The following is a 14,902-nucleotide window of genomic DNA, read 5'->3' on the forward strand; positions in this document are numbered from 1 at the left end:
ACATCATCAGAGACTTTTTGTTTGCTGATGATTGTGCCCTCAACGCTGGATCTGAAGCTGACATGCAACTCAGCGTCGACAAGTTTGCCACTGCCAGCAGGAACTTCGGCCTTACCATCAGCACGAGGAAAACTGAAGTTCTCCGTCAGCCAGCCCCAGGGAAACCCTACGTTGAGCCCAACATCACAGTCAACGGTCAGAGACTCAGTGCGGTTCACATACCTTGGCAGCACACTGTCACGAAATGCGACCATCGACGATGAAGTGAACGTCAGGATTGCAAGAGCAAGCGCAACTTTTGGCAGACTCAGTGCAAATGTCTGGAACAGAAGAGGCATTAGTCTTGAGACCAAGCTAAAGGTCTACAGAGCAGTAGTTCTCCCCACACTACTGTACACCTGCGAAACTTGGACAGTGTACCAACGACATACCAAGAAGCTGAACCACTTCCACACAACATGCCTCAGGAAGCTACTGAACATCAAGTGGCAAGACAGGACCCCAGACACAGAGGTGCTCGCAAAAGCCACCCTTCCCAGCATCTTCACCATCCTGATGCAGTCCCAGCTTCGCTGGGCTGGACACGTGGCGCACATGCCAGACCATCGGCTGCCCAAAAGGCTCTTCTATGGCGAGCTGCAACAAGGGAAGAGATCACACGGAGGTCAGAAGAAGCGCTTCAGAGATACTCTGAAAGTCTCTCTTAAAGCGTTTGATATCAACCCTGACTCCTGGGAGGAATCTGCAGTGGACCGTGACAAATGGCGCGCTGCTGTGCACAAAGGCGCCAAGTTGTGCGAGGCCAACAGGACTGCAGCAGCTGTTCAGAAGAGGCAGGCCAGAAAGTCACGGGCAAACAAGCTCCCTGACAATGATATGCCTGTCTTTGTCTGCCCCAACTGTCAGCGAACATTTCGTGCGCAGATTGGACTATTCAGCTATCTGCGCATTCACAGATAGATTCATGAGCATCCTCCCCCCCACCCCACCACCACCCTCCCCCCATCCCCCAGCTGGATGACAACGATGGTCATCATCGATCTCGATGGACACACCACCATTATTAATATGTTTGTAATTATGATAATCTAGATTCGGGTTGATAACAAGATTCCAGTCTCCTGCTATTATGAAATTTGTTACTAACAGATCTTCAAGTTTTTGACTGATGTCTTTAAAAAAGGATGGGTAGTCTCTATTCGGTCCATATACATTAACTAGAGCAATTTGTTTACCCATGGTATTTATTATAAGAATTATGTAATTTCCCTGGCTATCTTTGATGCATTTCTCTAAAAGTCAGAATTGTTGTTAAGTAAAATAGCTACCCCCCCCCCCCACCCCTCCCAAGATCTCTTTATTGTTGGATGAAAATATACAGTCATCCCCATTCTACTCTAATTTGATGCTCAGATTTAGGAGGAAAATGTGTCTTGTAGAAAATATATAGAATATTATTTTTTTCTCAGATATTGAAGGACATCTCTTCTTTTAGCAAACTGACCAAGGCCTTGGCAACTGAGAGATGATAGTGTAAGACTATTCATTGTATTGCATCATTATTCTAATAACCATTTTACTCATTTTCATTATAATATAGATACATTTTACATTCATGCCATTTGCGTTCCTCAGCCACCTCATATAAAGTGTTAATCCATTAAAAAAGCTTGCCTGCTTTCGTTCAGTTCTTACATTCACATGGCCACTCATCCTTCTTTTCTTGAACAGTCGCTGTCTCTAACATGGTTGCATTCAACAGACGTTATTGAGCTCAACTGCACAAAAATGAATAACTGACTAAACAAATGAATAAATGAAATACGACTTAGTTTGCAAATTAAGGCATATGTGAGTTTAAGTGAAGTCATCAAAAGCATGTTTCTTCTTTGAAAAACAAATGTAAGAAATAATTATATTAAAAAATAAATGAGTAAATAAAAATAAATAAATAAAAAGAAGAAGAAGAAATACCAAAAAATACAAACAGAAATCAAAACATAATACATTTTCACTTAAATGCATACACTAGAAAAAGTGACATACAGTAAGGTTAAATTATGTACAAATCATAATGAATGATTTTGAATGCAGTTTTTTTCTTTTATGAATTGTCATTGTGAAACACAACACTAGACTAGGTGCTCAAGGGCACTTTGGTGTATTTATATGTGATGACACAGTGTGATTTGATGTGATGACACAGTGTGATGTGATGACTGACACATTGTGATGTTGATGTGATGACACAGTGTGATTTGATGACAGTGTGATGTTGGTGACACACTGATGTTGATGACACACTGTGAGGTTGATGTGATGACACATTGTGATGTTGATGTGTTGACACATTGTGATGTGATGACTGACACATTGTGATGTTGATGTGATGACACAGTGTGAGGTTGATGTAATGACAGTGACAGTGTGATTTGATGTGATGACACAGTGTGATGTTGGTGTGATAACACAGTGTGAGATTGATGTAATGACACATTGACAGTGTGATTTGATGTGATGACACAGTGTGATGTTGGTGTGATAACACAGTGTGAGATTGATGTAATGACACATTGACAGTGTGATTTGATGTGATGACACAGTGTGATGTTAGCGTGATAACACAGTGTGAGATTGATGTGATGACACATTGACAGTGTGATTTGATGTGATGACACAGTGTGATGTTGGTGTGATAACACAGTGTGAGGTTCATGTAATGACACATTGACAGTGTGATTTGATGTGATGACACAGTGTGATTTGATGTGATGACACAGTGTGATGTTAGCGTGATAACACAGTGTGAGATTGATGTAATGACACATTGACAGTGTGATTTGATGTGATGACACAGTGTGATGTTAGCGTGATAACACAGTGTGAGATTGATGTGATGACACATTGACAGTGTGATTTGATGTGATGACACAGTGTGATGTTGGTGTGATAACACAGTGTGAGGTTGATGTGATGACACATTGACAGTGTGATTTGATGTGATGACACAGTGTGATTTGATGTGATGACACAGTGTGATGTAAGCGTGATAACACAGTGTGAGATTGATGTAATGACACATTGACAGTGTGATTTGATGTGATGACACAGTGTGATGTTAGCGTGATAACACAGTGTGAGATTGATGTGATGACACATTGACAGTGTGATTTGATATGATGACACAGTGTGATGTTGGTGTGATAACACAGTGTGAGGTTGATGTAATGACACATTGACAGTGTGATTTGATGTGATGACACAGTGTGATGTTGGTGTGATAACACAGTGTGAGATTGATGTAATGACACATTGACAGTGTGATTTGATGTGATGACACAGTGTGATGTTGGTGTGATAACACAGTGTGAGATTGATGTAATGACACATTGACAGTGTGATTTGATGTGATGACACAGTGTGATGTTGGTGTGATAACACAGTGTGAGGTTGATGTAATGACACATTGACAGTGTGATTTGATGTGATGACACAGTGTGATGTTGGTGTGATAACACAGTGTGAGGTTGATGTAATGACACATTGACAGTGTGATTTGATGTGATGACACAGTGTGATGTTGGTGTGATAACACAGTGTGAGGTTGATGTAATGACACATTGACAGTGTGATTTGATGTGATGACACAGTGTGATGTTGGTGTGATAACACAGTGTGAGGTTGATGTAATGACACATTGACAGTGTGATTTGATGTGATGACACAGTGTGATGTTGGTGTGATAACACAGTGTGAGGTTGATGTAATGACACATTGACAGTGTGATTTGATGTGATGACACAGTGTGATTTGATGTGATGACACAGTGTGAGGTTGATGTAATGACAGTGACAGTGTGATTTGATGTGATGACACAGTGTGATGTTAATAACTGACACAATATGGTGTGGTGACTAACACAGTGTGATGTGATGACACAGTGTGATATGATGACATAATGTGATGTTGATGTGTTGACACAGTGTGATATGATGACACAGTTTCGTGTTGGTGTGATGGCACAGTGTGAGGTTCATGTGATGACACAGTGTAATGTTGATGTGATTGCACATTGTGACATTGATGACACAGTGTGAAGTTGATGTGATTGCACATTGTGACATTGATGACACAGTGTGAAGTTGCTGTGCAGGACTCACTGGGAGGCAATGCCAGAACCAGCATCGTGGCCTGTGTGCACCCTGACGCCAAGTAGGTGTTGCTTTCTGCTCTCTGATTTTCCTCCTCCTATCCTTTAGAGGTCGACTTTGCTGTGCAGTTTCTGTTCTGTGGGTGTTGGTGGTCAGATACTGTGTAGATTCTGTTCTGTGGGTGTTGGTGGTGTACTGTGCAGTTTCTGTTCTGTGGGTGTTGGTGGTCAGATACTGTGTAGATTCTGTTCTGTGGGTGTTGGTGATCAGATACTGTGTAGATTCTGTTCTGTGGGTGTTGGTGGTCAGATACTGTGCAGTTTCTGTTCTGTGGGTGTTGGTGGTCAGATACTGTGTAGATTCTGTTCTGTGGGTATTGGTGGTCAGATACTGTGTAGATTCTGTTCTGTGGGTGTTGGTGGTGTGCTGTGCAGTTTCTGTGCTGTGGGTGTTGGTGGTCAAATACTGTGTAGATTCTGTTCTGTGGGTGTTGGTGGTGTGCTGTGCAGTTTGTTCTGTGGGTGTTGGTGGTGTGCTGTGCAGTTTCTGTGCTGTAGGTGTTGGTGGTCAGATACTGTGTAGATTCTGTTCTGTTGGTGTTGGTGGTCAGATACTGTGTAGATTCTGTGCTGTAGGTGTTGGTGGTCAGATACTGTGTAGATTCTGTGCTGTGGGTGTTGGTGGTGTGCTGTGCTGTTTCTGTTCTGTGGGTGTTGGTGGTCAGATACTGTGTAGATTCTGTGCTGTGGGTGTTGGTGGTCAGATACTGTGTAGATTCTGTTCTGTGGGTGTTGGTGGTGTGCTGTGCAGTTTCTGTGCTGTGGGTGTTAGTGGTCAGATACTGTGTAGATTCTGTGCTGTGGGTGTTGGTGGTCAGATACTGTGTAGATTCTGTGCTGTGGGTGTTGGTGGTCAGATACTGTGTAGATTCTGTTCTGTGGGTGTTGGTGGTCAGATACTGTGTAGATTCTGTTCTGTGGGTGTTGGTGGTGTGCTGTGCAGTCTGTTCTGTGGGTGTTGGTGGTCAGATACTGTGTAGATTCTGTTCTGTGGATGTTGGTGGTGTGCTGTGCAGTCTGTTCTGTGGGTGTTGGTGGTCAGATGTTGTGCAGTTTCTGTTCTGTGGGTGTTGGTGGTGCAGTTTCTGTTCTGTGGGTGTTGGTGGTGCAGTTTCTTTTCTGTGGATGCTGGTGGCGCAGTCTGTTCTGTGGGTGTTGGTGGTGCAGTTTGTTCTGTGGGTGCTGGTGGTGCAGTCTGTTCTGTGGGTGCTGGTGGTGCAGTTTGTTCTGTGGGTGTTGGTGGTGTGCTGTGCAGTTTCTGTGCTGTGGGTGTTGGTGGTCAGATACTGTGTAGATTCTGTTCTGTGGGTGTTGGTGGTCAGATACTGTGTAGATTCTGTTCTGTGGGTGTTGGTGGTCAGATACTGTGTAGATTCTGTGCTGTGGGTGTTGGTGGTCAGATACTGTGTAGATTCTGTGCTGTGGGTGTTGGTGGTCAGATACTGTGTAGATTCTGTGCTGTGGGTGTTGGTGGTGTGCTGTGCAGTTTCTGTGCTGTGGGTGTTGGTGGTCAGATACTGTGTAGATTCTGTTCTGTGGGTGTTGGTGGTCAGATACTGTGTAGATTCTGTTCTGTGGGTGTTGGTGGTGTGCTGTGCAGTCTGTTCTGTGGGTGTTGGTGGTCAGATACTGTGTAGATTCTGTTCTGTGGGTGTTGGTGGTGTGCTGTGCAGTCTGTTCTGTGGGTGTTGGTGGTCAGTTTCAGTTTCAGTAGCTCAAGGAGGCGTCACTGCGTTCGGACAAAACCATATACGCTACACCACATCTGCCAAGCAGATGCCTGACCAGCAGCGTAACCCAACGCGCTTAGTCAGGCTTTGAAAAAAAAAAAAAAACAAAAAAAAAAACACACACAAAAAAAAACAAAAAAAAACCAAACAAAAAAAACAACGGGGGAATAAATAATAGATAAGCTTGCATAAATAAATAAATAAATAAATAAATAATAATTATAATATAGAAAAAGGTAGTAGTAATAATATTAGTAATACTAATAAAATGATAATAATAAAACATAAATAAATAAGACAACAATGGTGATAAATAAGCAAATAAATGTAAAATATGAAGACACACATTCACACATACACCCACACATGCATAACAGAAATGCACCAGACATGCAGTTTCACATATATGAAAGCACAGTCAAATACATATAAACGTACATGAGCTCCAACACACACACACACACGCATGACCGTGCACCTCCTCTACCCCCCTCCTCCACACACTCATTTCTAGTCTAAGTATCGCAGCTTCCACGGCACACACACACACACACACACACACAAACACACACTCACAGAGATGAACACTTACTTGTACAAGCACATATGAAAGCACAGTCAAATACATATAAACGTACATGAGCTCCAACACACACACACACACACACACATTACCTTGCACCTCCTCTACCCCCTCCTCCACACACTCATTTCTAGTCTACGTATCGCAGCTTCCACGGCACACACACACACACACAAACACACACTCACAGAGATGAACACTTACTTGTACAAGCACACACACATACGCCCATATCTCCCACCCCCAACCCCACACACGTACATACAAAGATATATATATATATATATATATCTGTGCTTTTGAGTGCGTTTGTGAATGCGCGAGAGTGAAATTGTACACAAGTGTCAGGAGAGATATGTGTACGTGTGTGTGTGTGTGTGTGTGTGTGTGTGTGAGGGGAGGTGGGAGTGCGGGGGGAGGTGGGGTAGAGGATGAGGTATGTGAGTGTATGCATGCCTACACTGTGGGAGCAACAGGATATTGGAACGTGTGTATATATCCTGTACCTCATCCTCTACCCCACCTCCCCCCGCACTCCCACCTCCCCTCACACACACACACACACACACACACATATCTCTCCTGACACTTGTGTACAATTTCACTCTCGCGCATTCACAAACGCACTCAAAAGCACAGACCCACACATACACACAAACACACACAGCCGCCACTGACTGGCCGCAAGAGGGATGGGAAAAGATCTCTGATGCCAAGAACGTGGCGTCTAGTGTGTTGCTCGGTCTATTGTATTTGGAAAGGCCCACAGAGACTCTGTTCCGTTTTGAAGAAATTTGCGCAATGTTGGTTTGGAAATGATGCCGATATTTGTTTGATTTGCCAAGCATCGTGCTCTACCTTTCATGTTAGATTTGCGGCCGCTCCCTCTCTCTGCTTCTATTTCTTTGAGGCGATCGATGGTGTGATGGCCTTGTACCTGTTCTTTTTGGTATTCTTTGACTTTTCTGAGGATTTCCGATTTTCCTAGATGTAGGCCGCTCGTCGGTGTTGCGTTACCAGCAAGTCTGTCAGCTCGCTCATTTCCCTTAACACCTGCATGTCCCGGGCAGTATGACCATGTGAGTTTTTTAATCTGAAAGTTGCGCATTGCGTTATGCCACTCTGGGCTTCCCATTCCGTTTTCAATTTTCTGTATGAGGTTCATTGAGTGGGTTAGAATCATGGCATGTTGGTTTCCGGGCGTATGGAAGGACGATAGCCACTGGAGGGCATGTGTCACAGCTTCAACTTCCATCGTTAGGCTGGAGGTTGTGACTTTGTAGGCAGCATTCTCTTCCCAAATTGTTTTTCCATTTTGTTTCGCAGTGAATCCCCAGCCAGACTGGTCTTTGGTGACTGAGCCATCTGTGTATATGATGATGTCCTCTTCTTTACTGTTTTCTTCTATAAGCAGCTTCACTTCCGCATCAGTTTTGCCCTCTGGCCATTCCCGACAATGTCTTCCTAGAGTGGGTGAAATGACTGTGTTGAATAGATGGTTGAGGTTTTCGGGGTTTTTCTCCCATTCTTTTGTTTCTTTCAGGTCTTGAAGTCGGCATACTAGCTGGATTGTGTCTTCTGCTTGCCCCATCCATGATCTTCCTCGTCCTAGACGGCTGCCTTTTGGTTCTTTGACTGCGTCATGCAGTGGGTTTTGAGGGTTTTCTAATGCTTTGAAGTAGGTCTTGACCTGTTCTAACTTGTTTCTGGCCTGCACTGAAGGAAGGTCAAGCAGGTATCGCATGGTTTCTGTGGGCGTGTCTTTTGTTGTTCCAAGGATCAGCCTCATAGCTTCATTTTGGACTCTTTCTAATTTTAGGAGGTTGCTTTGAGACGGTGTTGTTAGCCCAAGTCCGTAGTCGATCACACTGAGGACGAGTGATTGGTATAGCAGGAAGAGGTGGCGTTGTTCAATTCCTTTGGTTGCCATTGCTTTTAAGACTGAAAGGCCCTTTTTGCATTTGAGAACAGTGTTTTCCGTATGTTTTCTGAAGGTCAGCATCCTGTCGAAGTGTATTCCTAGGTAGCGTAGGCATTCAGTTTTCTCAATTTGAATCCCATCGAATGACACAGAAGGTGGTGATTTGCTCGCGGTTTTGTTGTTGAGGGTGCACAGCAACGTTTGGGCTTTCGCTGGATTGATGGAAGATCCTGTGTCTTTGCACCATTGAGCAATATTGTTTAGTTGTTTCTGGACGGCTTCAGTTCTTTCCTGAGCATTTTTCGAAGTTTTGAAGACCAGGCCGTCATCCGCAAGGGTAAGCACCCGAGGTGGTCAGATACTGTGTAGATTCTGTTCTGTGGGTGTTGGTGGTGTGCTGTGCAGTCTGTTCTGTGGGTGTTGGTGGTGTGCTGTGCAGTCTGTTCTGTGGGTGTTGGTGGTGCAGTCTGGTCTGTGGGTGTTGGTGGTGAGATGTTGTGCAGTTTGTTCTGTGGGTGTTGGTGGTGCAGTTTCTGTTCTGTGGGTGTTGGTGGTGCAGTTTCTTTTCTGTGGATGCTGGTGGCGCAGTCTGTTCTGTGGGTGTTGGTGGTGCAGTTTGTTCTGTGGGTGCTGGTGGTGCAGTCTGTTCTGTGGGTGTTGGTGGTGCAGTTTGTTCTGTGGGTGCTGGTGGTGCAGTCTGTTCTGTGGGTGCTGGTGGTGCAGTCTGTTCTGTGGTGCTGGTGGTGCAGTCTGTTCTGTGGGTGTTGGTGGCGCAGTCTGTTCTGTGGGTGTTGGTGGTGAGATGTTGTGCAGTTTGTTCTGTGGGTGTTGGTGGTGCAGTTTCTGTTCTGTGGGTGTTGGTGGTGCAGTTTCTTTTCTGTGGATGCTGGTGGCGCAGTCTGTTCTGTGGGTGTTGGTGGTGCAGTTTGTTCTGTGGGTGCTGGTGGTGCAGTCTGTTCTGTGGGTGTTGGTGGTGCAGTTTGTTCTGTGGGTGCTGGTGGTGCAGTCTGTTCTGTGGGTGCTGGTGGTGCAGTCTGTTCTGTGGGTGCTGGTGGTGCAGTTTGTTCTGTGGGTGTTGGTGGCGCAGTCTGTTCTGTGGGTGCTGGTGGTGCAGTCTGTTCTGTGGGTGCTGGTGGTGCAGTTTGTTCTGTGGGTGCTGGTGGTGCAGTTTGTTCTGTGGAGTCTGTGGGTGCTGGTGGTGCAGTCTGTTCTGTGGGTGTTGGTGGTGCAGTCTGTTCTGTGGGTGTTGGTGGTGCAGTCAGTTCTGTGGGTGTTGGTGGTGCAGTCTGTTCTGTGGGTGTCGGTGATGCAGTTTGTTCTGTGGGTGTTGGTGGTCAGATGTTGTGCAGTTTCTGTTCTGTGGGTGCTTGTGGTGCAGTCTGTTCTGTGGGTGTTTGTGGTGCAGTCTGTTCTATGGGTGTTGGTGGTGCATGTGGGTGTTGGTGGTGCAGTCTGTTCTGTGGGTGTTGGTGGTGCATGTGGGTTTTGGTGGTGCAGTCTGTTCTGTGGGTGTTGGTGGTGCATGTGGGTGCTGGTGGTGCATGTGGGTGCTGGTGGTGCAGTCTGTTCTGTGGGTGTTGGTGGTGCAGTCTGTTCTGTGGGTGTTGGTGGTGCATGTGGATGTTGATGGTGCAGTCTGTTCTGTGGATGTTGATGGTGCAGTCTGTTCTGTGGGTGTTGGTGGTGCAGTCTGTTCTGTGGGTGCTGGTGGTGCAGTCTGTTCTGTGGGTGCTGGTGGTGCAGTCTGGTCTGTGGGTGCTGGTGGTGCAGTCTGTTCTGTGGGTGTTGGTGGTGCAGTCTGGTCTGTGGGTGTTGGTGGTGCATGTGGGTTTTGGTGGTGCAGTCTGTTCTGTGGGTGCTGGTGGTGCAGTCTGGTCTGTGGGTGCTGGTGGTGCAGTCTGTTATGTGGGTGTTGATGGTGCAGTCTGTTCTGTGGGTGTTGATGGTGCAGTCTGTTATGTGGGTGTTGATGGTGCAGTTTGTTATGTGGGTGTTGATGGTGCAGTCTGTTCTGTGGGTGCTGGTGGTGCAGTCTGGTCTGTGGGTGCTGGTGGTGCATGTGGGTGTTGATGGTGCAGTCTGTTCTGTGGGTGCTGGTGGTGCAGTCTGTTCTGTGGGTGCTGGTGGTGCAGTCTGTTCTGTGGGTGTTGGTGGTGCATGTGAGTGTTGATGGTGCAGTCTGGTCTGTGGGTGCTGGTGGTGCAGTCTGTTCTGTGGGTGCTGGTGGTGCAGTCTGTTCTGTGGGTGCTGGTGGTGCAGTCTGTTCTGTGGGTGCTGGTGGTCAGATGCTGTGATCAGTGGCTGACAGAGAGGTGTTTGTTCAATTTAACTTTCTCAAGGAGTCATCACTGCGTTCAGGCAAACCCAGATACGCTACATCACATGTGCAAGGCTGATGCCTATCCAGCAGCATAACCCAACTCAGGTCTTGGGTGCTTGTGTAGAAAAATTGTGTACCTTTCAGAGTGGATTTTTTCTTCTGAACTTTGCTAGAGGACAACGCTTATGTTGCCATGGGTTGTTTTACAGTGTGCCAAGTGTGTGCTGTACATGGAATCTGAGTTAATCATCTCATCCAATTGATTGGATGCTCAGTTTGATTTTCCAATTACAACTTGAGAAAGGTTGAGACCACAGTTTGTATCCAGACCCTCATAGACTGTGAGTGGTTAAAGTGTTGGACTTTCAGTTGGAGGGTCCCAGGTTCAAATTCCAGTCATGGCAAATGGTGGGTAAAGGATGAGGATAACCTGGCTTTGCATTAAGTATTGAGTGCAGTCAGTGCTGTCAACCTGGCTTTGCATTAAGTATTGAGTGCAGTCAGTGCTGTCAACTTGGCTTTGCATTGAAGTATGAGTGCAGTCAGTGCTGTCAACTTGGCTTTGCATTGAAGTATTGAGTGCAGTCAGTGCTGTCAACCTGGCTTTGCATTGAAGTATGAGTGCAGTCAGTGCTGTCAACCTGGCTTTGCCCTGAAGTATTGAGTGCAGTCAGTGCTGTCAACCTGGCTTTGCATTGAAGTATTGAGTGCAGTCAGTGCTGTCAACCTGGCTTTGCATTGAAGTATTTAGTGCAGTCAGTGCTGTCAACCTGGCTTTGCATTGAAGTATTGAGTGCAGTCAGTGCTGTCAACCTGGCTTTGCATTGAAGTATTGAGTGCAGTCAGTGCTGTCAACCTGGCTTTGCATTATAGTATTGAGTGCTGTCAGTGCTGTCAACCTGGTTTTGCATTAAAGTATGAGTGCAGTCAGTGTTGTCAACCTGGCTTTGCCCTGAAATATTGAGTGCAGTCAGTGCTGTCAACCTGGCTTTGCATTGAAGTATTGGTTTTACATTGAGGTATTGAGTGCAGTCAATGCTGTCAACCTGGTTTTGCATTGAAGTATGAGTGCAGTCAGTGTTGTCAACCTGGCTTTGCCCTGAAGTATTGAGTGCAGTCAGTGCTGTCAACCTGGCTTTGCATTAAAGTATAGAGTGCAGTCAGTGCTGTCAACCTGGCTTTGCATTGAAGTATTTAGTGCAGTCAGTGCTGTCAACCTGGCTTTGCATTGAAGTATTGAGTGCAGTCAGTGCTGTCAACCTGGCTTTGCATTGAAGTATTGAGTGCAGTCAGTGCTGTCAACCTGGCTTTGCATTATAGTATTGAGTGCTGTCAGTGCTGTCAACCTGGTTTTGCATTAAAGTATGAGTGCAGTCAGTGTTGTCAACCTGGCTTTGCCCTGAAATATTGAGTGCAGTCAGTGCTGTCAACCTGGCTTTGCATTGAAGTATTGGTTTTACATTGAGGTATTGAGTGCAGTCAATGCTGTCAACCTGGTTTTGCATTGAAGTATGAGTGCAGTCAGTGTTGTCAACCTGGCTTTGCCCTGAAGTATTGAGTGCAGTCAGTGCTGTCAACCTGGCTTTGCATTAAAGTATTGAGTGCAGTCAGTGCTGTCAACCTGGCTTTGCATTGAAGTATGAGTGCAGTCAGTGCTGTCAACCTGGTTTTGCACTGAGGTATTGAGTGCAGTCAGTGCTGTCAACCTGGCTTTGCACTGAAGTATTGAGTGCAGTCAGTGCTGTCAACCTGGCTTTGCCCTGAAGTATTGAGTGCAGTCAGTGCTGTCAACCTGGCTTTGCCCTGAGAAGTATTGAGTGCAGTCAGTGCTGTCAACCTGGCTTTGCCCTGATGTATTGAGTGCAGTCAGTGCTGTCAACCTGGCTTTGCATTATAGTATTGAGTGCAGTCAGTGCTGTCAACCTGGCTTTGCATTATGGTATTGAGTGCAGTCAGTGCTGTCAACCTGGCTTTGCCCTGAAGTATTGAGTGCAGTCAGTGCTGTCAACCTGGCTTTGTATTAAAGTATTGAGTGCAGTCAGTGCTGTCAACCTGGCTTTGCATTAAAGTATTGAGTGCAGTCAGTGCTGTCAACCTGGCTTTGCATTAAAGTATTGAGTGCAGTCAGTGCTGTCAAGCTGGCTTTGCATTGAAGTAATAATAATAATAATAATGGTATTTATATAGCGCTGGATCTTGTGCAGAGACAAATCAAAGGGCTTTCTCACCAGTCATTCACACGCATGCACAACTCTAAAACTGTAGAAACTAAAGACAAGGAAGGGCAGGCAAGGGAGGCTATTTTGGGAAGAGGTGGGTTTTAAGGCCAGACTTGAAAGAGCTGAGTGTGGAGACTTGACGAAGTGAAAAAGGAAGTTCATTCCAGTCGCAAGGTCCAGAAACAGAGAAAGAACAGCGGCCAACAGTCGAATGTTTGAATCTGGGTATGCGTAAACAGAGTGGATCCGAAGCCGATCGTAGTGAGCAAGATGGAGTGTAGAGGTGAAGGCAGCCGCAGAGATAGGAAGGGGCAGTTTTGTGAATGCATCTATAACATAGAGTGCTGATCTTGTACTTTATTCGGTGTGAGACAGGGAGCCAGTGGAGATGTTGCAAAAGAGGAGTGATGTGCTCAGATCTTTTCTTTCTGAGGACGAGTCGGGCAGCAGAGTTTTGTATGCGCTGAATGGACTGAATGGATGAAGCAGGCAGACCAGACAATAGAGAGTTACAGTAGTCAAGGCGAGAGGGAATGAGAGAAACGACAAGTCTAGATGTTGCGTCAGTGGACAGATATTTCCGGACGACACTGATGCGTCGCAGTTGACAGTAGCAGGACTGACATGTCTGACTGATAAATTTTTGCATGGACAGTGTATTGTCAAGGACAACACCGAGGTTCCTGACTGACGTGGAAAGAGGGATGGATGTACTGCCAAGTTTGATTGTGTCAATTGTGATGAAAGACAGTTTTTGTTTAGTTCTTATGATCACTGCTTCAGTTTTGTCCGTGTTCAATTGTAACTTATTTTGAGTCATCTAGTTTTGAATGTCCAGGAAGCAGTTGGATGTTTCTTGCAAGAGCGACAACAATTTTTCAGGGGTATCACTCTTCTGGAGTTGAGTGTCATCAGCATAAGAATGATGACTGATATTATGGCGGTTGATAATTTCAGCAAGAGGAGCAGTGTACAGTGTGAAGAGCACTGGGCCTAAAACAGATCCCTGTGGGGACTCCATGTTCGATTTTAACGGGTTCAGATTGGAAATGATCAACAATGACAGACTGGAATCGATCAGTGAGATAAGATTTGAACCAGTTTAGAACAGTGCCGTTGATACCAAATGTAAAATGAAGACGGGAAAGAAGGATTGAATGATCTATCGTATCAAAGGCGGCTGACAAGTCGAGAAGAGTGAGAAGGGAAATTTTTCCTGAGTCGGACGCTATCAGTAGATTGTTCAGAATGTGGAGGAGAGTGGTTTCGGTGCTATGGTCAGCGCGATAGGCAGACTGAAATGGGTGGATGAGATTGTTGAAACAAAGGTGGTTGTTAAGCTGCTTGAGGACAGCTTTTTCAAGGAGTTTGGACATGAATGGAAGATTAGAAACTGGTCGATAGTTTTTCAAAATGTTTGCGTCAAGGTAGGGTTTCTTCAGAAGAGGCCGGACGATTGCAGTTTTGAAAGTGGATGGAAACGTTCCAGTGAGAAGGGATGAGTTGACAATGTTGGTGATTGTGGGGAGAAGATGTGAGACACATTGGGAAAAGACCGAGGCTGGTATAGGATCAAGCTCACAGGATTTTTCTGTCATTTCTTTTAGGATTTCATGAACTTCTGTTTCAGTCAATGGATTAACCTTCACCGTACTTTGTGGGTCTGACAGACCCATTTTTGCCTTAAAAAATGCCTTTAAAATATATTTGGTGTCCGATTAATTTGAAATTTCATGACTTTTGTTGTCACAACATATGCATCATTTTAGTAAATTAATGTACACTTTAACTGATTAGTTAATCAGTTACGTAATTGTGAAAATTTTTACCTGCATTCCTACGTTGTGGGTCTTACAGACCCATACTCCCCAAAGAAGAGAAAACACTAAGTACCCTTATTCGTAATTCGTGGGTCTCTC

General features: G+C 45.3%; 1 protein-coding gene across 1 annotated transcript in view; it reads left to right on the plus strand.

Annotated features, from left to right (window-relative positions):
• LOC143285664 (kinesin-like protein KIF15) overlaps positions 1-14,902 on the plus strand; it is a 185,469-nt gene that overhangs the window by 44,632 nt on the left and 125,935 nt on the right. Inside the window, exon 11 of the mRNA XM_076593060.1 lies at positions 4,154-4,212. Within this exon, the coding sequence (XP_076449175.1) occupies positions 4,154-4,212 (59 nt within the window). The remainder of the gene's footprint in view (positions 1-4,153; positions 4,213-14,902) is intronic.

The sequence above is a fragment of the Babylonia areolata genome, chromosome 9 (assembly GCF_041734735.1).
Source record: "Babylonia areolata isolate BAREFJ2019XMU chromosome 9, ASM4173473v1, whole genome shotgun sequence".
NCBI lineage: Eukaryota > Metazoa > Mollusca > Gastropoda > Neogastropoda > Buccinidae > Babylonia > Babylonia areolata.